General features: G+C 46.5%; 3 protein-coding genes across 4 annotated transcripts in view; 1 reads left to right on the forward strand and 2 right to left on the reverse strand.

The window, feature by feature from the left end:
- The first annotated feature begins 4250 nt into the window (after positions 1-4250).
- LOC128511677 (filaggrin-like) lies at positions 4251-12873 on the forward strand. The gene is made up of 5 exons (XM_053484634.1): positions 4251-4380; positions 5098-5276; positions 8282-8393; positions 8760-8855; positions 9298-12873. Exons 1-5 carry the CDS (start codon positions 4333-4335, stop codon positions 11710-11712), a joined length of 2850 nt encoding a protein of 949 aa, XP_053340609.1. The 5' UTR covers positions 4251-4332; the 3' UTR covers positions 11713-12873.
- Positions 12874-15924: 3051 nt separating this feature from the next.
- Positions 15925-22913, reverse strand: rbbp5 (retinoblastoma binding protein 5). Of its 2 annotated transcripts, none has more exons than XM_053484636.1 (14): positions 22664-22913; positions 22056-22081; positions 21731-21903; positions 21490-21630; positions 21229-21391; positions 21000-21109; positions 20625-20744; positions 20229-20382; positions 19927-19998; positions 19712-19829; positions 19451-19520; positions 18932-19170; positions 16854-16931; positions 15925-16242 (listed from the first exon to the last, which is right to left on the reverse strand). In XM_053484636.1, the coding sequence occupies exons 1-14, from the start codon at positions 22680-22682 to the stop codon at positions 16190-16192; spliced, it is 1536 nt and encodes a 511-aa protein (XP_053340611.1). In that variant the 5' UTR covers positions 22683-22913; the 3' UTR covers positions 15925-16189. The 2 variants fall into 2 exon arrangements, with proteins under 2 accessions (XP_053340611.1, XP_053340610.1); XM_053484635.1 differs by having other exon boundaries at positions 16767-16931; positions 22664-22911.
- A 3213-nt stretch (positions 22914-26126) lies between these two features.
- The window catches only part of zgc:153675 (uncharacterized protein LOC768179 homolog), a 2488-nt gene continuing 2429 nt past the window's right edge, over positions 26127-26185 (reverse strand). Inside the window, exon 3 of the mRNA XM_053484665.1 lies at positions 26127-26185. This exon is cut by the window's right edge and continues 1147 nt beyond it. The gene's annotated coding sequence lies outside the window, so the exon portion shown is untranslated.

The following is a 26185-nucleotide window of genomic DNA, read 5'->3' on the forward strand; positions in this document are numbered from 1 at the left end:
TCAGTAAATAGTTATTTTTAAATGTATAGGATTGGTTTCAGTATCAGGTGATACTCGGGGTTTCAGTATCAGCAACATGAAAGAGAACCTGCTCCCTAATGACCCCCATTACCCCTCACCTCTTATTATCTCATACTCTATTCTATTCTATTCTATTCTATTCTATTATACGTAATTCAGCAGTTCTGAGCTCTGATTGGTCAGAAGGTGTTGATTAATTCTCTGTAACAGCATCTCCGTGACAGTGCAGGTTTATATTAATGCTCTCAGGCAAGCGTTTCCATAGCAACAGCTCATTCACATAGACACATACAGTGTACACAGATTTAAAAATCATTAATGCAGTGAAGGGTCCTGTGAGATGTGTGTGTGTAACGTCAGTGTAGCGAGTCTCCAGTGTGAGCGTTGTGTAACAGACCGTAACTGTGAGTCACAGAATGTCACATGATCACGGTCACATGATCAGCTGAACGTTTTCCGTCTTATTAAGCTGTAGAGTGAGAATACCGAGGCGGCTGAGGGGACGAGTGTGTACCGCTGCTGTGACGTCAGTGAGAACAGGAACTCAGGCCTTACATGCAGTGTGAGAGGAACAGCACACTCAGGGTCGTGCTTTAGGAGGAAAATAATCAGCCGCAGTCACTGGTCATGTGACACACCTTAGTGTGAAATGTCTCTGTTACACTGTGTGTGTGTGTGTGTGTGTGTGTGTGTGTGTGTGTGTGTTTTAGGTTGCTGTCCTTCTAGTGAAAATAATGCTAGGACATTTTACAGCCTGTTACTCTGTAACTTACAGCAGAACACACACACACACACACACACACACACTGAGTTCAGGATGCTTTATGGTGTGTTAGCTGTATGGTATTGAGTCTAGCAATGTTGTTGCTATATTTAGAGCCACCGCTGTCAAGCAGGATGTAATGACGAGGTTCGAGTCAGGGTCCGTTGCCATGGCAACGCGTTTGCAGCCCACCGCTCGGCTCCACGAGCTTTCAGAAATGATTTCTATGCAGATTTATTTCACTCTGATCTCATTAATATTCATATTACAGAATTGAACCTTAAACACAGTGGAATTTAATGTGACCAGTGTGTGTGTGTGTGTGTGTGTGTTAAAATGAGGAGACTCTGGACTTTTCAGCACACACACACACACACACACACACACACACACACACACACACACACAGATTTTGCACTGATCTGAGCTGACAGGTCTCCCTGCAGCAATGTGTGTGTGTGTGTGTGTGCCTCCCACGCTGATGTGTTTCACTCTACCATGTCTCTGCAAACCCTCAAAGTCGTGTTCTGAATCCTGAGGCTCTGTGTACAGGCTACACACACACACACACACACACACACACACACACACAATTAAAGACGCAGCAAGTGTGTGTATGTGTTTTTAGCTAAGACGTAGCACTGATGAGGGGCTGTGGACACACACACACACAGTAATAATATATCATTAATAATCATTCACTTAGGGTTAATTGCAGGGTATTATTAATTTATGTGTTTCTAAAACAACACATTTTTTTATCTACAGATTTTTTTTGTGTGTGTGAGTGTGTGTGTGTTATTTTATTATTTGCACGTCTTGACAGCATGATGACAGATCGACTGGAGAAAGAAAATCCCTGAGAGAGACAAGTAACTGAAACACACACACACACACACACACACACACTCAGAATGTAAGGAATTAAATGGAAAAAAGAGCAAGTGATGGAGGAACACAGATAATCTGTAGAAGTGAGAGAGCGCAAGAAGGATGATGAACAAGGAGAGAGACAGACAGGGACAGACAGACAGGCAGACAGAGAGAGATCACACCGGGTCCACTCAGAGAAGCAGGACACAGCCTGTCCCATCACCATTACCACTGCACCTCTCCAAAAGACAACGGACGAGGAGGAGCTCCAGACCAGCGGGGACAACAGGACATCACTACGTGTCTGCTACACCAATGTGCCTCCACCAGACACACTCAACACCTTCTCTGCCAGGTTTGAGGTGGGACTCCACCCAAACACACATAGTGCTACAAGTTCTCAAAATTTAAATTTAAATTAAAAAGCCTTCCCAGTCCAGCAGGCATGTTTTGGAAGGCACTATGAATGCTGGAAGGCATATAAAGGTTTTAGATGACGTCTATTTCAGAGAAGGTCTCGTGTATGTCAGTAGGACAATGCAAAACTACATACTGCAGCTATTACAACAGTATGGTTTCATAGTAGAAGAGTCCGAGTGCTGATTTGGCCTGCAGTCCAGATCTTTCACCTATAGAGAACATTTGGGGCATAATTAAACAAAAAATACGTCAAAGACGACCACAAACTCTTCAGCAGCTGAAACCCTATATCAGGCAAGAACAGGACCATATTCCAACATCAAAACTCCTGTTTTAAATAAAAGTAAAATATCCTGATTCCCATGATCATCTAATTCCTTGATAATCAAATTTTATTTTTATTTACAATAACCTCACTCCAGAAACTCATAATCTTGATGCTCAGACATCCTCAACCTTTTTGAAAAGAAGAAGGAGATGCTACACCATATAATATTGTCCCTGATGAACAAGCCGAGAGTGACGGTGCTGAGGTGGCAATGGAAAGAACCCTTGAGAAAAACCAGACTCAACAGGGAACCCATCCTCATCTGGGTGATAACGGATAGCAGGGATTGATCTGCACTCATACTGTGTGTTAGGAGGCTGGGAGTTCAGTATAACAGGAGATGTGGAGAAGTTCATATGGAGTCCAGTTCATTATTGAAGGCTCAGGTAGACTGTAGGAAACTCCAGTCCTGGAGGCTCAGGTAGACTGTAGGAAACTCCAGTCCTGAATTATCGAATGACTGCAGTCCCTAGTTCTCAGAGAACAGCTGTCAGCATCAGCCGAGGACAGGACCGTCTTCATGGTAAAGTGGAACCTTCCCCAGACACCACACGCATCCCAGACAGATCACATGGGGCATCCATGTGACGAGATCTCCAACCAGAAGAGGGACACCAGGACGGGTCAGACAGGTCCAGAGGGCAAAGGGGGTCTGGATCACTGGCAGCTCAGGAGAGACAGGTGTAGTGAGACAGAGAGAGAGACAGGGAGAGTTAAAGAGAGAGAAGGAGAGATAACAGTTAGGTCTGGTCACAGTCACACAGTGTATAAGTGTGAATGTATATTTAGTGTAGAGTGCAAGCAGGAACTCCAGCAAAACTAACAATGACATCATAACTAAAAGGGACTGTCTACACTGATGACCCAGAAGAGCACCTCCAGCTCCACTGTGAATCACATCGTCAAGTTCTCTGATGACTCCAGCAAAGTGGAGCTTATGAACAACAACGATGATGTCATACAGATAGGAGATGCTACGGCTGACTGACTGGTACAAGGACAACATTAATGTTGGGGAGACTTCAGAAGGTCCAAAGCTGGCCTCACCCCACTCAGCATCATCGGGTGAAGTGCAGAGCACAAAGCTTTTTGGCATCCACCCTGCAGAGAACTTCTTCTGGACCATTAACTCCAGCACCCTGGCCACCAGAGGGCCAGGGAACATGCACTCTCCTCCACAGCAAAAGAAGGTGCAGGTTTTTACGCCCATCCTCACAATCCTCTACGGCAGCAACACCGTGACAGCATCCTGACCGCAGTGTCTCTCTGCACCTTTAATCATAATTTCTTCCCTATTTTCCTCTAAAGTCCCTGTGTCTTTGTCTGTGTTGCACCACATGCACCAAGCAGGACGTTGTGTCCTCTCTACTCTAAACTCTGGATTATGGCTGAGATGAGAATGAAGCTCTAAATGACCTGATGTAGAAATTCATATCTTCTGTGTCTGATGCCTGAGCCTCGCTGTCCAATCACAGCTCCCTGTAATCGTACGGACATCCTCACCGACCAATCAGAGCACAAAACATTAACTGAGGGCGGGATTTTATGCTCCAGCAATGGTTACTACACTTTGAGGAGAGCAGCTCCGTTAGGGTGGGGCTTGTGACATCATCAGCTGATGGGCAGGAAGACAGAAAGGGGTGTGGCTATGTCCAGTGACTGGCAGCCAGGGGGGAGAAGGATTCAGAGGGAGGGAAGGAGAAGGAGGCTCACATCTCATCCACCTCTCTCTCTCTCTCTCTCTCTCTCTCTCTTTCTGTGTTCTTCTTCAGCATCTGCATCTCATCGAGCATCGTTCTCTCTTTCCCTCCTGTGTGTGCGTGTGTGTGTGTGGATGAATGTGTGCGTGTATGTGTGTGTCAGTGAAGAATTTTTTCTGCATCTCTCCGCTGGTACTTAGTGACTGTGCTGATCCGTTGCCTTGGCAATGGGCTGTCGGCTGTCAGGGCCGTGGATGAGCGACGGAACAATGGGGGTAAGTGTCCACTGTATGTGTGTGTGTGTGTGTGTGTGTGTGTGTTTAAAGATGTGGATTGATTCTGTGGTCACGATGTGGTAGGTAATGCTAAGAACAATCCTTGCTTATGTGTGTGTGTGTGCGTGTGTGCGTCTATGACTGCAGAGATTGCTTCAACCTACACACACACAGACACACACACCTGAATTGAGTATATTTAGTCTGCTCTGTTACATGTCATTCACAAATATAATAAGTGTACTATAAATAATTACATTTTCATGTGTGTGTGTGTGTTGCATATTTGGACATTTCTTCTTATGGGTTTAGTAATGCCTAGAAACTGCCTAGGACACACACACACACACACACACACACTTATGTATAAATATGTACGTGCATGTGTGTGTGTGTAAGGTTGTATTCTGAGCCCCACTGAAGATTCTCTAAAAATCAGAACATCATAACTCAAAGCTGTAGTAGCCTGTTAGTTAAGGTGCTAATTAGCATGTTTATAATTAAAATGCAACAATTTGCATATTTCATAAATTCAGCTAAGACCAAATATTATAGGTGGGGTGCCAATACATTTGGGAAAAAGCACCATTATGGTATTAAAATAAAAACTGGGCCTTGAGAAATGTTTAAAAATATAATCTTGGTGATGTATTTACTTGTCTGATAATCTGTACTCATGAAAATGTGTGTGTGTGTGTGTGTGTGTGTGTGTTCCAGGTGAGTGCACAGGATCTGAGGTACATACGGAACCATGAGGCTTTACGAATCCTGACCAGTTACGAGCAGCCAATCACAGTGCAAATAGAAGGGCGACGGGGGCGGAGCTTACAGTATCATAGATCATCAGACAGCAGCACACACACAGAGCGACCGTGGGACAGCGCCACCTCAGACAGGTGTGTGTGTTACGTCCGTAAAAAACACGTCCCAGTGGCTGTCTTGCATAAATGTGATTGGACGCTGCGTTCCGCTGCACAGACGTGGTGTCAGATACAAACTCACAGCTTTTAATAAACGAGGGTCTAATTTTAATGAGCGGCGAGCTGCCAGTCTGTGGGCTCAGACAGGAAGTGTGAAGAGAAGCAGGAGTGTGTGTGGAGGAGTGAGATGATTTACAGATATACTCACTTTCTCATCACGGCAGGAGTCAGGGGCGGGGCCTCACGGCCCGCCCTCTCATTATTGTTTTTTTCACTCAGGGACTAAACAAGGTGGAGGAATAACCCCTGGGGTAATAACCACCTCCTTCTGTTGCTGCACAGTCACATGACTATTGGTGACAGACTGGATGGAGAGCACTGAGAGTGGTGGTGCTGATGTTGGTGTTGTTCCTGTTCGTGGTAATATTGGTGTTGCTGTTGGTGGTTGTGGTGGTGTTGGTAGTAGTGGTGGTGTTAGTGGTGCTGCTGTTGGTAGTAGTGGTGGTGTTGGTAGTAGTGGTGGTGTTAGTGGTGTTGCTGTTGGTAGTAGTGGTGGTGTTAGTGGTGTTGCTGTTGGTAGTTGTGGTGGTGTTAGTGGTGTTGCTGTTGGTAGTTGTGGTGGTGTTAGTGGTGTTGCTGTTGGTAGTTGTGGTGGTGTTAGTGGTGTTGCTGTTGGTAGTAGTGGTTGTGTTAGTGGTGTTGCTGTTGGTAGTAGTGGTTGTGTTAGTGGTGTTGCTGTTGGTAGTAGTGGTGGTGTTAGTGGTGTTGCTGTTGGTAGTTGTGGTGGTGTTAGTGGTGTTGCTGTTGGTAGTAGTGGTTGTGTTAGTGGTGTTGCTGTTGGTAGTAGTGGTTGTGTTAGTGGTGTTGCTGTTGGTAGTAGTGGTGGTGTTAGTGGTGTTGCTGTTGGTAGTAGGGGTGGTGTTAGTGGTGGTGTTAGTGGTGTTGCTGTTGGTAGTAGTAGTGGTGTTAGTGGTGTTGCTGTTGGTAGTAGTGGTGGTGTTGGTAGTAGTGGTGGTGTTAGTGGTGTTGCTGTTGGTAGTAGTGGTGGTGTTAGTAGTTCAAGTTCAAGTAGGCTTTATTGTCATTACAACCATATACAGTTAGTACACAGTGAAACGAAACAACGTTCCTCCAGGACCAAGGTGCTAGTGTGTTAGTGGTGGTGGTGGTGTTAGTGGTGTTGCTGTTGGTAGTAGTGGTGGTGTTAATGGTGTTGCTGTTGGTAGTAGTGGTGGTGTTAATGGTGTTGCTGTTGGTAGTAGTGGTGGTGTTAGTGGTGTTGCTGTTGATAGTAGTGGTGGTGTTAATGGTGTTGCTCTTGGTAGTAGTGGTGTTGTTAGTGGTGGTGTTAGTGGTGTTGCTGTTGGTAGTAATGGTGGTGTTAGTGGTAGTAGTGGTGGTGTTAGTGGTGGTGTTAGTGGTGGTGTTAGTGGTGTTGCTGTTGGTAGTAGTGGTGGTGTTAGTGGTGGTGTTAGTGGTGTTGCTGTTGGTAGTAGTGATGGTGTTAGTGGTGTTGCTGTTGGTAGTAGTGGTGGTGTTAGTGGTGTTGCTGTTGGTGGTAGTCGTGTTGTTAGTGGTGTTGCTGTTGGTAGTAGTGGTGGTGTTGGTAGTACTGGTGGTGTTAGTGGTGTTGCTGTTGGTAGTAGTGGTGGTGTTAGTGGTGTTGCTATTGGTAGTAGTGGTGGTGTTAGTGGTGTTGCTGTTGGTAGTAGTGGTGGTGTTAAGGGTGTTGTTGTTGGTAGTAGTGGTGGTGTTAGTGGTGGTGGTAGTGGTGGTGTTAGTGGTGTTGCTGTTGGTAGTAGTGGTGGTGTTAGTGGTGGTGTTAGTGGTGTTGCTGTTAGTCTTAAAGAGAGCATTGATCCTCTTGTCACAGATGCTCAAAGTCAGATCAAGGTCTGGTGTTTCACGTTCAATCGTTCAGGTTATGGGTGTAGATGCTTTGGAGGAACGCCCATTGCTCTTGTCCTGTTGGAAAGTGAAGCTCCACCCCCAGGACTCTGACTGGAGCAGGTTTTCCTCTGGGCTTCTGATTGATTCCCTCTTTACCTGCTCACTGACTTTAGTTGGATGTTTTCCACAGCTGGATGTTCTCCCCCAGGTTCTCAGATCTGTCTCAGTCTGTATATTTTTTAATAACATTAAGGTCACTCAGTAGTTACTCAGCCCGAAGTTCCGGGTTTGATGGCTCCTTATGGACTCTTATGGAATAACAACTTTTCAAAATATGTTTAAATGTTTGGGAATAATTTATTTAAGATCAAAGCATGTTCATGTCTCTGAGTGAAGAGCGCAGCCACTGATTGAGGCTCAAGCAGCAGGTGGAGAAGATGCATCGAATTCTGAAGGAGCCAGAGCAGAGCTAACTCAGGAATTAATGGAAGAAATCTGCTAACCCTGTGTGTGTTGGTTTGTGTGTGTGTGTGGTGCGAGAGGATAAAATGTTCATGCTGCAGGCTAACGTGCTAACAGTGTTGTATTTACAGAGTTGGTTTTCTTCTGCAGAAACGAGGTCAGACTCAAAACATGTAACAGGCAACTGCAGCTGAGAAAGACAACGCACACACACACACACACACACACACAGCCTGCAGCTGCAACGAATACAGCCATCCATGTGACACACAACACTGAGTGTGTGTTACGCTCTTCACTCTTACTGCAGTGTTGAGCAGCATGACCGAGGAGGACGGATCGAATCACCACACACCGGTCTGTCTGTCTACATCTCTCTCTTTCTCTCTCTCTCTCTCTCTCTCTCTCTCTGAGTCTTTATTATTTATGACTTTGTGTGTGTGTGTGTATATGATTCTTATTTTCAGTTCTCAGTGTTAAGCTGTAGAGAGGTTCTGTGTACATCAGGTCGGTGTGTCCGGCCCTAACGTGAGCACACGGCTGTGTGGAGGTGTGTGTTGATTTGTTCAAGATGTGTTCTCACTGACTGATGTGTGTGAGGTGTGTGTGTATGTGTGTGTTTCCTTCAGGCCTTGCTACAGTCATGTGAGCCTGCCTGGTAACCATGGAGACGGAGGCAGATACGAGTATCTCCCCAACGCTCCGCGGGACCTCGAGGACAAGCGAACAGCTCCACGCCATGTAGGTGCAGTATGTGTGTGTGTGTGTGTGTGTGTGTGTGTGTGTGTGTGAGACTGACTGTAAAATCCACATCAACAGAACCATGAAAAGGACTAACAAAGATCACACAGCTCTTAGGCGAACACACACACACACTCAGAGTTCTATCTTAATCCACCCCTCCATCTTTATCTCCATCTGTATATCCTGATGTCTCTCTTGTTCCTCCTTCTTCTTTTTCCATCTTCACATCTCCTGCTTTAACATCACAAGCTGATTTCCTGAAGCTTCACCCCACCTAATTAGCCATGTTAGCATAATGTTAGCATAAAGTTAGCATAACCACATTGGAGTGTTTTGAAACATTCCCCTGTTTTTGTGCATCAGGATCCTGAGTTCTCTCCTAAAGCTGTTCAGAAACACAACTGTCTCCTGTCCTGCTGCAACTCCAACATGGAGGAACCCAGCAGCTTTCAGAGCCAGGTTAGTGTGTGTGTGTGTGTGTGTGTGTCTGTGGAATTCTGGAATAACTAAGGCAATAAGGAGTAAATCAAACAGTGTCATTTTATTCAGACTCCATTAGGTGTTAATTCTTGATGAAATGATTAAACACTGATTAAAGAAAAGAACAGAAAAATGAGAACCGAGTGTAAACTCTCTCACTGCCTCGAACACCAAATGTTATGCAGATATGTTGAGTGTTGCTAAGCAACCACATGGCATTAATCATTAAGACGCGGCGATAAAACAGAGCCGAGAGCAGTGAGGACGTGTTTCAGAGGGAGTCACTTCCACCCTGCAGCTGACAGAATTCTGCCAATAGAAATATTATTCCTTTATTGAATTTATAGAAATATCAAATCTTAATATACAATAAATATGAAATAAAACTGAGCATAATTATTAAGTTTTGCCTCCCTTGCAGACAGAGGACGAGGACTATGTTCTGGAGAAGACAGTAGGATATCTCCCCCTCCATCACGAGCTGGACAGTGGCCTAGGCTGGACAGACGGCAGCTTCCACCAGGGGGAGCTCTCAGGGGTGGAGACGGAGGAAGGGTTAGATGAGTGCCACGCCCACCAGGGAGGTCGAGGGACACGAGTTCGAGGAGGATCACCTTCGTCCGAGTCATTTATTTCATCAGAGCTTAGTGACTCGGGCTTCTACAGCGTGAGCACGGCCGAGTTCCTGCGCTTTCAACGCCTGCTGGAGAAACGCATGCGGGTGTATAACTCACGGCTCCACCACCAGGGGGAGCTGCAGAACCTGTGCATGGACGCACAGAAAGCCCATCGTGAGCTAGAAGCCATCCCCGAGGCACTCGCGACACAGCCCGATGGCGAGTGCGTGGACACGGATACTAACCCGCGGCAGATGGTCAGGGTCGCATCTGCGCAGCTGCACAATGGCGAGCGTCCGTGTCCGAACCACCACAGCTTGAGCAGCGCCGCCATTTTCTCTACCTGCAGTTCTCCCAGCGGCCAGCAGAGGGTGATGACACAACATGGGTCATCAGGGATGCTGAGGAGAAGCAGGACGCTACACCACCGCCCTGTGCATGTAGAGCAGCGCAGGAGGGCGAGTCACCCCACGTCACCTAATTACTGCAGCGTGACACTAAACCGCTACAGCCATGCACTGCAGCAACAGTTAACTGAGGAAACTGAAACAGATGTGCTGTGCAATGCTAGCTATCACACACACCATGCTAATCATCTTACACATCATTCTAATCACCCTATAAGCCATGCTAATCATCTTACACCTCATGCTAACCATCCTAGGAACCATGCTAATCACATTCCACATCCTGCTAATCACCCTACACACCATGCTAACTACCCTGCACACCAAGCTATTCACCATACACACCATTCACATCCGGCTAACTACACCACACTGCATGCTAATCATCCTGCACCCTCTATGCACCATGCAAGTCATCCTACACACAGTGCTAATCAAGCTGCACATCATGGTAACAATGTCCCACATCCTACCCAACACCCTAATCTCCCTGCACACTCGTATCATGCAACACTTCCCACCCAACACACACGCCACACCCACAGTACCCCAACATCACACACACCACAGCACGACCACACCCGAACTATGCTCCCCACACAACACACACACCTGACCACTGAAACACATGCTTCACATGGTGCACACCATGGCCACACCCATGCTGTGCTCCCCACCCATAAAAACTGTACATCTGAATCGCGTGGGGCACATGGCCACACCCACATAACACTCCCTGCCCAAAATACACACCACACCCACAATACACTTACATCACACAGCACACACCATGGCCACGCCCACCCTACCCTTCCTGCCAAACAGACACACCACACCCATGATATCCTTTCCTCACATACATCACCCCACACCCGTGCCTCACCTCACACCCAAGCTACACTTCCCACCCAACTCACACACCACGCCCATGATTCACGCCCTTCACATGCTTTGCCCCAAAGCCACCCTATTCCTTCTGCCCAAAACACGCACCATGCCCGTGACGCACTCCAATCACATGGCCCACCCCACACCCACGCAACGCTCCCTGCCCAACACGCACATCACATGTCACGGACACGCCCCAAACACGCTATAAGCCAGCCTAGTCTCTCCAGCTCCACTGACGACCACCACTTTGCCCTGCCCCCACAGTCCTATTGCCATGACAGCAGGGGGAGAAGTTTTACTGAGCCACCAACAGGTATAAAAGAGGAATGTGAGAAAGAGCCACCAGGAGCACGAGAAAGAGGACGGTTCCATACGCTCAGTCACACGCCGTCTCAGGAAGGAAACGACACTTGGCCTAAGAGCACCAATCGGCATGGTCCGTACAGCACACTTGAGGGTCACATGACTACCACAACTACATCATTAGCACACAAACCTCCGTCGGGGCCGCTGAACCCTCGAGCGATGCGTAACCAGCTGTTGCGTGAGCGGGCGCTTCGGCTAGCAGACGAGCGTGGCGGTGGCATTAGCACAGACGATGAGACAAACGTGGAAATACGAAGGGTGGGGCGCTACTGGAGCCGCTCGGAACGCCGCGAACAGGTGCTGCAGAAGCAGCGGCAGAAGCGCGAGGCTCTCCGAGGGGGCGGGCCTAACAATAACAGCAGCGTGGGCGGAGACAGCAGCGGACATAACGTGCTAATGGAGCTGAGTCAGAGGAAGCTGAGTCGCCTCAGGAACAGGAAGCTGCTGGACGACTGGACGACGGTGGAGGAGCTGCTGACTCACGGGACACGACTTGGGACGCACGATGAGAATGTGCAGATCCCAAACTCCCTCCTCACCGTCACCACTGTATAACCACACACACACAGAGTGTGGCATTATGGGAGATTTACACAGTTACATGTCCTCCTTTCAGGGCACGAAGCATTCTGATTGGTCACGTGTCGTAGCCAATCAGAGCTGAGAGAAAGTTATAGTTCCTATAAAAATTCTTTTTGTTTTTTATATTTTCTTATTGTCACTAAACAACTTCAGTCTAAACACAACATTAGTTTCGTTGTAATATCCATGAAGCAGTGTGTGTGTGTGTGTATGTGAAATTTCATTTAAGCTTTAAACCTCTACCTCTCACTTTTCTCTACCTGCACCAGAGCTAACTAACTAAATGAACTTCAGCATCAGTTCCCACAGCATACAAGAAACTCGAAACCACCAGTGAACGTCTTTTGCCTGAGGTGGCTATAACTATTTAACTAACTCTTCCAGAAATCCTAAAAAGAAATTAGAAATAGTGATTAAAAGAAGCTGACGGCTGGGGCCTCCGAGTGGTAAAGTTCTCGCCCTGTCACCCGGAGATCGCTGGTTCGGTTCCCGGGTGATGCTGTAACCTCTCGCAGCCGGAGGTCTAGAGAGAGCTGATTGGCCGAGCTCTCTCAGAGGGGAGGGATGAGAGGTACTTAGTGCTCCCACATTAATCACCGCTCTACAGTCAATTAGGGGCATCTGTGAGGAGAGGGTAGCGCTGTCCTCCGAGTGTTTGACTCCGCCCCCAACTGTGCGTGAGCGAGCAGTTCGAAAAGATGCGGTCAGTTGGTGTCACGGGGTTCGGAGGAAACGTGTGATGGTCTTCGGCCCTCCCGACTGAGTGGTAGTAGTAGCCTCAATGTGGGAGACCCCTAGTGACGGAGAGGAATTGAACACGACTAAATTAGGGAGAAAATCCAAAAAAAAAAAAAAAGAAGATGAGGGCTAAATAATGAGGTCAAACTATTTTAGACAACTAGCATAAGCTTAGCTTACAGCTAGCAAACATCCTGCAGCAGGTGTTTATTAAAGTGCTAATGGGTGCAGTGACAATTAACAGAATTAAGTAAGAATTAACAAATCTGTGCAAGCTAACTCACCCTCAGAGGGTCTACTCATGCTCGTGTTCTCTCCTTCATATCTGCAAATATGATGATGATAACCCTAACCCTAACCCTGGATTTTAGCTTTCACACACACACACACACACACACACACACACACACAAACGTCACCTCACACCCCGCCTCTGCTCCATTTTTATTGGTCCCCTCACTTAACCTCTCCATTTTGGTTTGTCTGAGTAAATCTCCCATGAGCCTTTGCATATGTGTGTGTGCCTGTGTGTTTTACTGCCTTGACCACATGAGGCTACCTCCCGTCTCCATGGTAACTGTACATAGGTGTTTCACAGTGCTGAGTGTAGAGTGGTGGTTTTCTCAAAGCCAAGTTTCGCACGCTGGAGGCGAGACATGTGAGGGTTTGATTCTCTTTTCACCCACAAACGTACAAAAAAATCTAAATGTATAAATGCTGCACTCTGGTTGGACGATGTCCAGCAATATGGTGCCACGTTAAAGTGGCGGCTCTGAGACGCACTGGAAAAACAAACAAGCAGTTTATCGTCTCGCCGGTGCTAATGAGTGTCGAGTTTCTTTAGAAGGAATCAGATGAAAACTTTCTTGAAAGCCAATGCGCTTGCACAAAAAGATGTCAGATTTCTCTGATTGTTTTCCATCAGTGTTGGTGGGGCTCCTTTACATCTGGCCCCACCCATCACCTGAGACGATCACTAAACCAGTTAGTTACTCTGGGAAAAAAAGCATCCAAAGCCAAACGCCATCGCCTGCACATGCAAACCAGACAGGAAGTGAAAGTGTGGGATCAGATCAAGTCAGACAGGGAGTAACTTAAGAAGAGATCAGATCTGACTAGACAGGAAATGACTAATATAATAATCAAATCAGACAGGAAGTAACTAATGATAAGATTAGAACAGACAGAAAGTGATATGAAGAGGAAGGAAGACAGGAAGTTGACGCTATCAGATCTTTATGAATTACTGTGTATAAAACTTCTCGGGCTCACACCTCCAGGAGGCGCGGTGGATTTCTCTAATGATTGTTTGTAAATTCTGCGTGTACATGAAGACGCCGGTCGTGCCGGAGCTCCTCTGCGCTCGAACCCTGACGCTTTGATGTTTTTTGTTGTTCTCATGTGAAAACATTTTGCAGTGAAACAATGAGTGTTGATTAATTTCCTGGTCGGAGGCGGAATGTCTTGGCCTTCCAGCTTTCAGTTGTGGTGTTGAACAAGTTTCTATTTCTTTGTGGCTGCTTGCAGATTTGACTCGAGTTTCATTGTACATGTGAATTTAATTCTGAACTTATGATTCACTTTTATTCGATAAACATCAGGATGTTTTAGTTCCACACCTGCACTGAGACACGGCGTGAAGTGTTTACAGCGCCGCCCTCGTGGCTCACACCCACATTGCACCTCTTCTCTTTCAGCAGAGAGAGTCTGAACACTTTTACACATCTCTGCGGGGGTAATGCGACATGGCCACCTCCAGACACACACACACACACGCTTGCAGAGTGAAAACACACCATGGTCCCGAGGACAGTTTTATATTTCTGCCTGAATGGTGGCGTTTGATTGGCCACACCCACACACCCTGCAGGAACTGTGTGATTGCGTTCTCTTTATAAAAAGATCTTTTCCTGAAATCTGGTGTTCACGTGATTGTAATAAAGATGAAATTTTAATTATTTACTAAATCTGTGTTTCACTCTTTTCCATAAACATATCAAAAGATTAGACTCTTTTTTAATTTAATACATTTTTTCTTTTATTCATTTATTACTATTCATACAGTATATATACCGAGTCGATCTAGTTCAGTACACGCGCGGTGAAGACTCGACAGTTGTCCAGATAAGGATCATCGACTCTCTCCACAAGGACCGTAAGCCACAGAATCTGCTGTATTAACGCTCATTCTGGGAAAGTTGACTGAATGGGAAAAGTGTGGTAGGAGAAGGTGCACAAGCAACAGGGATGACCTCCGATTAAGAAAAAGACCTCTAGACCTTGGGAGAGCTTCACAAAGAGTGGAGTGAAGCTGGAAATAGCACGCCGCCTTAGAGACAGTGGCACTGAAGAAAAGACAGGAGGCAGAGTTGGAGGTAGCAAAGCTGAAGATGTTGAGGTTCTCTTTGGGAGTGACAAGGATGGATAGGATCAAGAATGAGTCCATCAGAGGGACAACCCACGTTAGAGATAAAGTCAGAGAGGCCAGATTGAGGTGGTTTGGACATGTTCAGAGGAGAGATAGTGAATATATCGGTAGAAGGATGCTGAGGTTGGAGCTCCCAGGCAGGAGGTCTAGAGGAAGACCAAAGAGGAGATTTATGGATGCAGTGAGAGAGGACATGAAGTTAGTTGGTGTGAGAGAAGAGGATGCAGAGGATAGGGTTAGATGGAGGCAGATGATTCGCTGTGGCGACCCCTGAAAGGGAACAGCCGAAAGACAAAGAAGAAAAAAGAAACCAGAAATCCCTGTAGTGTTACTCCTGTAACCCACATCTCTGCCACGTCCAAGGGTATGGAGAGTTTATTAAATATTTATATTTCTCACATGTACTCGTCCCTTCCTTCCTACTCTACACACTGCACCTGCAGTAACCAGGGACTCCAATTCCCTCCCTACTGGTCATGTGACCCAGGGCACAAGTTTTTAGTTTTTTTAATACAAAGAAACAAAATGGAATCCAACAGCAAAATGGAGATAAATGACACAAACATATCTCTCTCTCTTCATTACACTGCCCTGTGTGTATGTGTGTGTGTGTGTGTGTGAGAAAGTGAGTGGGTGAGAAAGAGAGTCAGAGACACAAACACACCACTGGTGCCACCTAGTGGCTCACTGGCATTTTTACACGCACAAACGGACAGAATCAGGAGAAACTCACACACGCGAGCACAACACACACGCGAGCACAACACACACGCGTGCACAACACACACGCGTGCACAACACACACGCGTGCACAACACACACGCGTGCACACAATCAGGCGAGAAGAATGTTACAGATGTGATCTGTTTTCAGAAATAATTTTATTCCAAAGCTTATTTTCTTCCTGGACTAAAAAGTGGAAAAAACTCCTACAGAGAGGGTCTCACGCGCGCGCGCGCACACACACACACACACACACACACACACACACACACACAAAGTGAAAGGTTTGTAAAAAAAAAAGATACAAAACGACTACACAGCTGAGAGGAAAAATATTTACAAAAGAATGTTCAGTCTCTCTCTCTCTCTCTCTCTGTCCATCAGCAGGAGGCGCTGTGTGTTCTGGGGAATGAAACACGTCCTGTCACACACTGACCCTGGAACAGTTAGAACCGAGTGGAACGTCCTGCGTCTCCCCACACTCAGCACTTCTACAGTCTTTTACAGAACGTTAGGTCTCCACACAGACAGGGGGCGCTGCAGGCTCACACCATCAGTCCCTCAGTCCAGACCCTGAACATCGTGCGGCTTGTACGCTGAAGCTATGAGCGTTCCTGCAAACACAAAACACATAGCAGAATTAAAGGCATGCACCAGGCTGTGTGTGTATGTGTGTGTGTGTGTGCGTGTGTGTGTGGAGCTAAGGAGGAGCAGTGTGTCAATCATTCACCTGTTAATCACACAGAGACTCGGGCCTGTTACACTGAAGACCAAGACCACGCGCACACACAAACAAACACACCTAAACACACAGACACAGGCGCGGGGGACAGCTGGACAGCGGGACAGGAGCGGAGCAGGAAGGACAGGGAGCAAAGCCAGAGGGAGCCACACCCAGACACAGGAGGGCAGTAAAAGTGTGGAAAGCCCCAACACACAGAAATACGCCCCCTGCAGGCAGAATGTGGGCGGGGCCACCCAGCCACAGAGGCGGGACCCATACTGTAATTGCGCCAGTTCTTTATTTACTTTAAGAGGCGGGCAGCTTAGCCCAGGAGGCGGAGTTTGCGTCTGTGCTCGAGCAGGCTTTGGCTTTAAGCAAGCATGTAGGGGGAGATCAATGTGGGCGGGGTCTTACCCTTTAGTCCCGCCCCGTCCAACTCCGCCCCTCTGTCTTTCTCTCTGTCGAACAGTTTGGGTCTAAACGCTGAATCTTTCTCTTTACCTTTCGATCCCTTCGGACGGCCTGCCGCCTTCTTCTTCGACTTCCCGTCTCCCTTCACCCCCAACAACGGGTGCACCTCTGAGACACACAAACGGACAGACAGACAGAGAGAGAGATTAATTAAAAATTTTAATTGCTTTTGAAAGTCGCTCTGGGTAAGAGTGTCTGCCAAATTAACTTTAATTCAGTATTAATTACAAACCATCATCAAGAATACAACAAGACAGAGAGGAAGACACAGAGGAGAGAGAGAAAGAGAGAGACAGATAGTGAGAGAGAGGAGAGAGAGAGAGGAGAGAGTGAGAGAGAGAGAGAGAGAAAGGGAGAGACAGATAGTGAGAGAGAGGAGAGAGTGAGAGAGAGAGAGGAGAGAGAGAGAGAGAGAGATAGTGAGAGAGAGAGGAGGAAGTGAGTGAGAGAGATAGTGAGAGAGAGGAGGAAGTGAGTGAGAGAGAGAGAGAGAGAGAGAGAGACAGATAGTGAGAGAGAGGAGAGAGAGAGAGAGAGGAGAGAGAGAGAGAGAGAGGAGAGAGACAGATAGTGAGAGAGAGAGGAGAGAGAGACAGATAGTGAGAGAGAGAGAGGAGAGAGAGACAGATAGTGAGAGAGAGAGAGAGAGAGGAGAGAGATAGATAGTGAGAGAGAGGAGAGAGAGAGAGAGGAGAGAGACAGATAGAGAGAGAGAGGAAAGAGAGACAGATAGTGAGAGAGACAGATAGAGAGAGAGAGGAGAGAGAGACAGATAGTGAGAGAGAGAGAGAGAGGAGAGAGAGACAGATAGTGAGAGAGAGAGAGAGAGAGGAGAGAGAGAGACAGATAGTGAGAGAGAGAGAGAGGAGAGAGAGAGAGGAGAGAGTGAGAGAGAGGAGAGAGAGAGAGGAGAGAGTGAGAGAGAGGAGAGAGAGAGAGAGAGGAGAGAGACAGATAGAGAGAGAGAGGAGAGAGAGACAGATAGTGAGAGAGAGAGAGAGAGGAGAGAGAGACAGATAGTGTGAGAGAGAGAGAGACAGATAGTGAGAGAGAGAGAGAGAGGAGAGAGACAGATAGTGAGAGAGAGAGAGAGAGAGAAGAGAGAGACAGATAGAGAGAGAGAGGAGAGAGAGAGAGGAGAGAGTGAGAGAGAGGAGAGAGAGAGAGAGAGACAGATAGTGAGAGAGAGGAAAGAGAGACAGATAGTGAGAGAGAGAGAGAGAGGAGAGAGAGAGAGGAGAGAGTGAGAGAGAGGAGAGAGAGAGAGAGAGACAGAGAGTGTGAGAGAGAGAGACAGATAGTGAGAGAGAGAGAGAGAGGAGAGAGAGACAGATAGTGAGAGAGAGAGAGAGAGAGAAGAGAGAGACAGATAGAGAGAGAGGAGAGAGAGAGAGGAGAGAGTGAGAGAGAGGAGAGAGAGAGAGAGAGACAGATAGTGAGAGAGAGGAAAGAGAGACAGATAGTGAGAGAGAGAGAGAGAGGAGAGAGAGAGAGGAGAGAGAGAGAGGAGAGAGAGAGAGAGAGAGACAGATAGTGTGAGAGAGAGAGAGAGAGAGAGAGAGAGAGAGAGAGGAGAGAGAGACAGATAGTGAGAGAGAGAGAGAGAGAGAGAGAGGAGAGAGAGACAGATAGTGAGAGAGAGAGAGAGAGGAGAGAGAGACAGATAGAGAGAGAGGAGAGAGAGAGAGGAGAGAGTGAGAGAGAGAGAGAGGAGAGAGACAGATAGAGAGAGAGAGGAGAGAGAGACAGATAGTGAGAGAGAGAGAGAGGAGAGAGAGACAGATAGAGAGAGAGAGAGAGAGAGGAGAGAGACAGATAGTGAGAGAGAGAGAGAGAGAGAGAGAGAGAGAGAGAGAGAGAGAGAGGAGAGAGAGACAGATAGTGAGAGAGAGAGAGAGAGAGACAGATAGTGAGAGAGAGAGAGAGAGAGACAGATAGTGAGAGAGAGAGAGAGAGAGAGAGAGAGAGGAGAGAGAGACAGATAGTGAGAGAGAGAGAGAGAGAGAGAGAGAGGAGAGAGAGAGAGAGAGAGAGAGAGAGAGAGAGAGAGAGAGAGAGAGAGACACAGATAGTGAGAGAGAGAGAGAGAGAGAGAGAGACGCTCGCACCATCACTGGGGACGCCCTGCAGTTCAATGGTTGTAGTTCGAGCTTTCTTTTTGGGCGGAGCTCCGTCTGCAGACGGCTGTCTCTGTTTCTTATCTGAGGAGGTGTTGTGGGTGGAGCCATCGTCAGGGGTGGAGCCTTGTCCATCAGGAGGCGGGCCGAATGGGTTCTCCTCAGGGTCTTCCACCTCAGGAGCGATGGGTAAATACAGCAGTGCCTTATAGTCCTCCAGTTCCTCATCACTAACACACACACACACACACACACACACACACACACACACACACATGTCATGGTCACAGTGTTGCTGTTTTTATTAGCACAAACATGTCCAGTAAAGACAGACGAGATATTTTGGGAGCACAAGTCAAGGGATTATTATTGGTGGTAATGTAATTATTACTGTAATTGTTATTGTTATTATTATTATTATTATTATTATTATAAAGGCAGTTTAAGTGTTTGATCTCTCGTGTAAATGTCAATCACCTGCATCCTTCTTGTATCATCACTAATACTGACCTGCTACAAAAAGCTGGTATTGGATCAACAGAGGTCACGTCCACTTCCTCATCCTCAGCAGCATTGGCTCCTAACACACACACACACACACACACACACACACACACACACGCGTTATTCGTGCTTTAAATGATCAAGTTTATTTCATCCTTACTGTTATGTGATCCGTGTGTTCTGTAAAGAGAGCAGAAGAGTATAGTAGTGTGCACTGTGTGTGTTTGTGTGTGTGTGTGTGTGTGTGTGTGTGTGTGTGTGTATAACCTGTCTGTTCTGGTTCACTCTTGTCCTCGTCCTCGATGTCAAACTCAGACTCTCTCTCCTCGTACTCCACGTTCTCGTCCAGCTCTTTGAAATCCGGGGCGAAGGCGCTCCAGTTCTCCTATAGAACCCGAGAGAACCCAGAGTACGGTCCGGTCAAACAGAGTGCACACAGGGAGAGCAGACACACACACACTCTGGACTGAGCTTTTACTCACCACTTGGTTTTGGGCCCAGATTGAGACCACACCGCTGGAGATGGAGGCAATTATTGGCCGCACAGGATGCCACTGTACACACACACACACACACACACACACAAATAATCGTTTGGCTCCTACAAACAGAAATGATATAACTGTTCCCGTTTCTCCACTGTTATGGTTCTATGTGAGGATCTGAAGAACGTTCCGGTCGGGCGCGCTCAGTTTAGCTTCCTAGACTGTCAGGACGAATGGACCAGCAGGACAGACCACAGTGTGTGTGTGTGTGTGTGTGTGTGTGTGTGTGTGTGTCTCACCGCTACATCCAGCAGCAGCTCTCCTCGTGTGCCGTGGAGGATCTTCACCAGGTTCCCGATGCTTTTCTCCCAGATGTAGAGCGCGTGCTGTCGAGCCGAGCCTGCCACGATGTACTCACCATCGCCTGAGAAACAACACCGCTTCCATGGAGTCCTGAAACACACACACACACACACACACACACACACACAAATCGTTACACAAATGTCCTCAGTGCTCAACTCATCACCCAGTCACAGACATGTTGTTGTAGTTCCCTGTAGGTCCACTAGGGGTCCAAAGTCCACACACACCAACACTGTCCACATAGTTATGGACCTCACTAAGTGTGTGTGTGAGAGAGAGAGAGAAAGAGAGATAGAAAGAGAGAGAGAGAGAGAGAGAGAGAGAGAGACCTGTTGACAAGGTCCTGTAGTTTCTGCATAGGTTCTGGTTCTCCGTCCCTCCCGCAGGTGAGAATCTCTAGGCCATCGTACACTCTGATAATACGATCGGCTGTGTTAATCAGGAAACAACTAGAGAGAGAGAGAGAGACACACACACACACACCAGGACACACTCTAGGGTTAGTGTCTGTGAGTTAAAGCATTTCATCAATCATTTTCTTACATTTCATTCACATTCCATAATTTTCTTTTTTATTCTGTAAATCTGCTTTGCAAAAATTAACAATGTTAAAAACTGACATGTAAATAAAATTTTATTTTATTTAATTGAAAGGTGTATTGAGACAATAGGGTGTGTGTGTGTGTGTGTGTGTGTGGGCTAACCTGCCCTTGCGTGCAAACTCGATGGACTTGATTGCAGTGGAGTTGCTGGTGCCTGTGGTCACTCTGAACGACGCCACCAGTTCCTGAGTGCTCGTCTCCAACACCAGAATCTGTCACCACAGAGAGACGTGTGTGTGTGTGTGTGAAGGAGAATACGTAATAACCTGAGCATGGTGCACACTAAGTGTGTTCCCCGTGCGCTCCCCGTGCTCTCCCCGTGCGCTCTGACCTTGCCCTTGGCGTTTCCTGTGTAAATATAGTCTCCCTTCCTGTCGAATGATGCCACCACGTTCAGGTCCGAGTCGTCGTCCACCGGCAGGACCACATGTTTGGAGTCTAAAAGCGTGAGGAGCACTGGTGCTGACTTCATTGGACACACCAGCACCTTGTCTCTAACACACACACACACACACACACACACACTATAAGTTTCCATCACCTGTTAAAGAATGATGATTGGCAGATCAGACAGGAAATGGGCGGTACTTACGCATCTCTGGGGTGGTACTGCAGCTTGAGGATGGGGGAGGGGAAGGTGAACCTTTCATCACAGTCTCCGGTCAGAACGTCCCACTGAGACACCATGTTATCTGTGGACGCGCTGACCAGCTTGTGTCCATCTCGACTCCAACTGTTCAAGACACACACACACACTCATTATTTAATTAAAAAGTAAGCTTAAATCCACGCAACCAGAGACAGACGCGGTGGGTGTGTGTGTGTGTTCTGACCAGAGCGAGCAGACAGGGTGGATGTGTGCGCTGATGATCTTGGCGATGCCTCGTGTGAGGAAGTCCCAGATGACGATGCGTCCGTCGTTACAGCCGACAGCGAGCAGCGTCCCCCAGCGGTTAAACGTGCACGTCAGAGCCATGCTGATGCAGTCAAGCGTACCGTCCGCTTCCTATCTCACACACACACACACACACACACACACACACACACACACACAGATTACCACAAGAGAGAGACTGGGGCGTCCTGACCGGAGAGTGTGATCGGGGTGGTGGGGGGTGGGGGGGTGTAGACGACGACACACTTTCCTCTCCTCCTTACCTCGGGGTAGTTCTGCCCGAATGACTCTGTAACACACACACACACACACACCATAAGACAGGATAATAAAAACAGTAAAACATGACATCATGAAGTAATGTGTGATGACGATGAGGGGGCGGGGTTTAGTCTGAGGAGATTCAGGTAGTTTATGAGCTGAGCTCTGCTACAGGATTATTTACTGAATAAAATTACTGAACACGGACACACTTTAGTGCTCGGCTAAATATTTATCAATCTATTAATAATAAACCTATAATTTATATTTAATATCATTTAAATACAAACTGCCCATGTTTACAAACAACAAGATAAACGTAGCTTAAAAACATATTGCCCCCACCCGCATTCCGACAAATCCCGCCCCCTCTTCAAGGATTGGCTACTACTGTTCCCGCCCCTGAATTGGAATTGGCTGATTCCTGACATCTGTTTGGGAATCGGCGCGCTAAGCCATGGACCCAGCCAATGAGAATGCAGAAGGCGTGGTCTGCCGGAATCCGGGTGTGGGGGAAAGCTAACACTGTGCTATTGCTAGGTTAGCTCGGTTAGCTAACGCGCGTTCAAACACTATGTGGAAAGAGAAATGCAGCGCGAGGCACACTTACCGAGCAACTCAAGGTTCATGGTTGTTTTTATCTGCAGACACACCAGCAAAGTGAACAGAGGTGCAGTTAACTGTCACACGGTAGCGGAGAGATGGAGATTCACTAACAGGTAAAAAAAAAAAAAATCATTCAAAATGGTCGGAGGCGATCGCGCGACTGGCGCGCGACTTCAGCAAAGGACCCCAAACCAGGGTGTCTGTGGAAAGTGCCTGAACACAAAAGCGGCCAGGACGTTCATCTCCTTCAGGACGTTCATCTGTTCATACAGTCCCGAGCAAAAGTTTAAGACCACTTGAAAAATGGCAAAAAAAAAAAAAATTCATATTTTGCATGTTTGGATCATAACAAGGTTCCAAGTAGAGCTTCAACATGCGACTAGAAGAAATGGGAGTGAGACAAAACATTTTTGAGCAATTAATTGAAAATAATGATTAAACTGAAACAGGCTGTTTTACAGCTAATTAAAAGTTTAGGACCACACCTGCAAAACAACCCGTAAACCAAAACAGAAATCAAACATGAACTCAGTACTGAGTAGCGTCACCGTTACTGTTGATCACTTTAAAAGGGGTTGTGGCGTGCGTGATGTAAGTCATGACGTGAGTGGGAACATTTCTCCAAGTGGTGAAGACCGACACACGAAGGGCATCTACTGTCTGGAACTCTTGTCCATTTTCCCAAACTTCCCTTGCCATCCATCCCCGAAGGTTCTCAATTAGGTTTAGATCAGGGGAACACGCAGGATGGGCTAAAAGAGTGACGTTATTCTCCTGAAGGAGTCCCTTGTCCTGCGGGCATTGTGTACTCTAGTGTTGTCCTGTTAAAAAACCCAGTCATTGCCACACAGACGAGGGCCCTCATGAGGAATGCTCCCTGCAACATCTGGACATAGCCAGCGGCCATTTGACGCCCCTGCACTTCCTGAAGCTCCATTGTTCCACTGAGGGAAAGAGCACCCCAGACCATTATGGCACCCCCTCCACTGTGGTGCGTAGAAAAACATCTCAGGTGGGATCTGCTTGTCATGCCGGTAACGATGGAAACCATCAGGACCATCAAGGTTACATTTTTCCCATTAGAGAATAAAACTTTCTTCCACCTTTGAATGTCCCATGTTTGGTGCTCTCTTGCGAAGTCCAAACGAGCAGTTCTGTGGCGTTTGAGGAGACGAGGTCTGCACCAGTAATGGCCTTAATTTGGGTCGAGGATCGTCCAGTGTCTTGACGGACAGCCAATTGGATCCACCGGCTCAGTGCTGGTGAAACTTTTTTGGGTCTTCCACTTGACTTTTTTTGCCATCAGAACGTGTGACTACCTGACAGAAAATGACGATAAATCCACATTTTGCACAGATTTGGTCTTTTAAAGGCATGTGGTCCTAAAATTTTAATTAGCTGTAAAACAGCCTGTTTCAGTTTAATCGTTATTTTCAATTAATTAATGGCTCAAAATTTTTTTTGTCTCACCCCCATTTCTTTTTGTTGCATGTTGAAGCTCTACTTGGAAGCTTGTTAAGATCCAAACATGCAAAATATGATTTTTTTGCCATTTTTCAAGTGATCTTAAACTTTTGATCGGGACTGTACAATAAAACTGTAAAGTGGGTGTGTCTGTACATTGAAGATATTTGCAAAAAACATAATTTGTGGGCATGTAAGATGAGTAATAAAAGAAGATGTTTTTTTGGGAATTTGTGTTTGTCTGTTTGTTTGTGCACACATCAGATAAAAACTACTAAAGGACTTTTAATGGGGTTTTCAGGCTGTGTTTCATCACAATCGGCCCACAGGAAGAGAAGATATGCTAATTAGAAATTTAAACAGAAAACACCCTTATATCATAAAAAAAACATCAAGCTTGAAAAATTATTAGTTCATCTCATAATTCAACAGATAGGGCTTTGAATTTTAAAAACACACTTAGGAGCGTACAATTAAATGCAATTGGAAAAAGTTGCAGGCACATCTACTTAAGAAATACCATTTAATACAAAGAAAACATCCCCGGACAACAATCAGATCACTCATTCAGTCACTGCTTGCAATCTTGGGGTAACTGGACAATTATCTCTCATTTTCCCCATATATCGCTAACCTTACTTGTTCTTGTCGTTTTCTTCTTTACAACATCAGAAGAAACCTCCCATTTCTCCCATTTTCGCCACTGGCTTCCTGTAGCTGCTGCATCAAATTCAAAACCCTGATGCTCGTCTACAAAGTTAGAAACAGCTGACTTTCACAAACACACTTAAAAGGAAACACTACCTCATCGGAAAAATTAACAAGAAACATCTCTGACACTCGAGCGCGTGCACACACTAACGGACTTACTTCTGTGGAGTAAACGTAAATCAAATTAACCTACACTCTACAATCACATAATCAAGACAGAGCTGTGTTTCTGCTAGAGTATGTGTGTGTGTGTGTGTGGGAAGGGGCATGCTTTCCAATGATGAGCGCGCACACACACACACACAAAATGGTTCTTTAACCTGTCTAATGAGACTTGCTTCTGCTTCACACGCCCGCACACGCGTGTGTTATAATAAACAGTACACGGATGTTGATTATGTTGACCAGTAAGAGACCAGCAGGGGAGACGATTACCCACAATTCTGCAGCGCAAGATGAAAAAAAACGTCGGTTCAGTTGTGAACATGTGACGCTGTGTCAAAACAAGAAGCGCATGCGTTATACATAATACTCAGTACTCGTTTTCCAAGTCAAAATTTATTAAAAATCTTCGGCTCGTCTTGCGGAACACTCGCAAACTGCGTTACTCACAATCCGAGGTTTCACTGTACTTGGGTTGCTCTGGGTGCTCCGGTTTCCTCCCACAGTCCAAACATATGCATTCTATGCAAAACATGTTCCCAAATTGCCTGTAGTGTGTGTGTGCCCTGTGATTGGATTGGCACCCTGTCCAGAGTGTACCCTGCCTGTAAGTCTCCTGGGATAGACGTGTGTCAACTCCAAGCAATTTATATTTAAATTTATATTTCTTTAATCTGATTTTATTACTCTGATTAGAGACACCGGCGTAGCTGTTCATCCAGATACTGATCTAATCTGATGTGTGTTTACACACTCGAGTCTTTAATTAGATAAATCCTTTTCTGACCTGCACAGACTGGTTCTTTTGGGTGTTTAATCTGCAAGAAGTATAACAGAAGACGATGTGTTTTTCTCCAGCTAAGAGGTCATTTTAGGCTTCCCCATCTTCTCCAACAAACCACGCCTCCTGTGTTACGATTCATTCAGAGAATTCTTGAGAAGCTTTACGATCTAATCAAAGCTCCTTCCCCAGTCAAAGACACAGTGGATCAAAGAAAACACAGAAGAGAAAAAAACGAGAGAGATCAGGAATAAGATTAAACTCCCACACACACACGCACACACACACACGGATCGGGCCGGGTCACACTGCTTCCATGGAGGTGTTCACATGAGGCAGTTTATGCAGAATTTTATTTTAAAACACACACATACACACATTGTTGTAAAAGCAGAGAAACATTATAAC

This window comes from Clarias gariepinus, chromosome 23 (assembly GCF_024256425.1).
Source record: "Clarias gariepinus isolate MV-2021 ecotype Netherlands chromosome 23, CGAR_prim_01v2, whole genome shotgun sequence".
NCBI lineage: Eukaryota > Metazoa > Chordata > Actinopteri > Siluriformes > Clariidae > Clarias > Clarias gariepinus.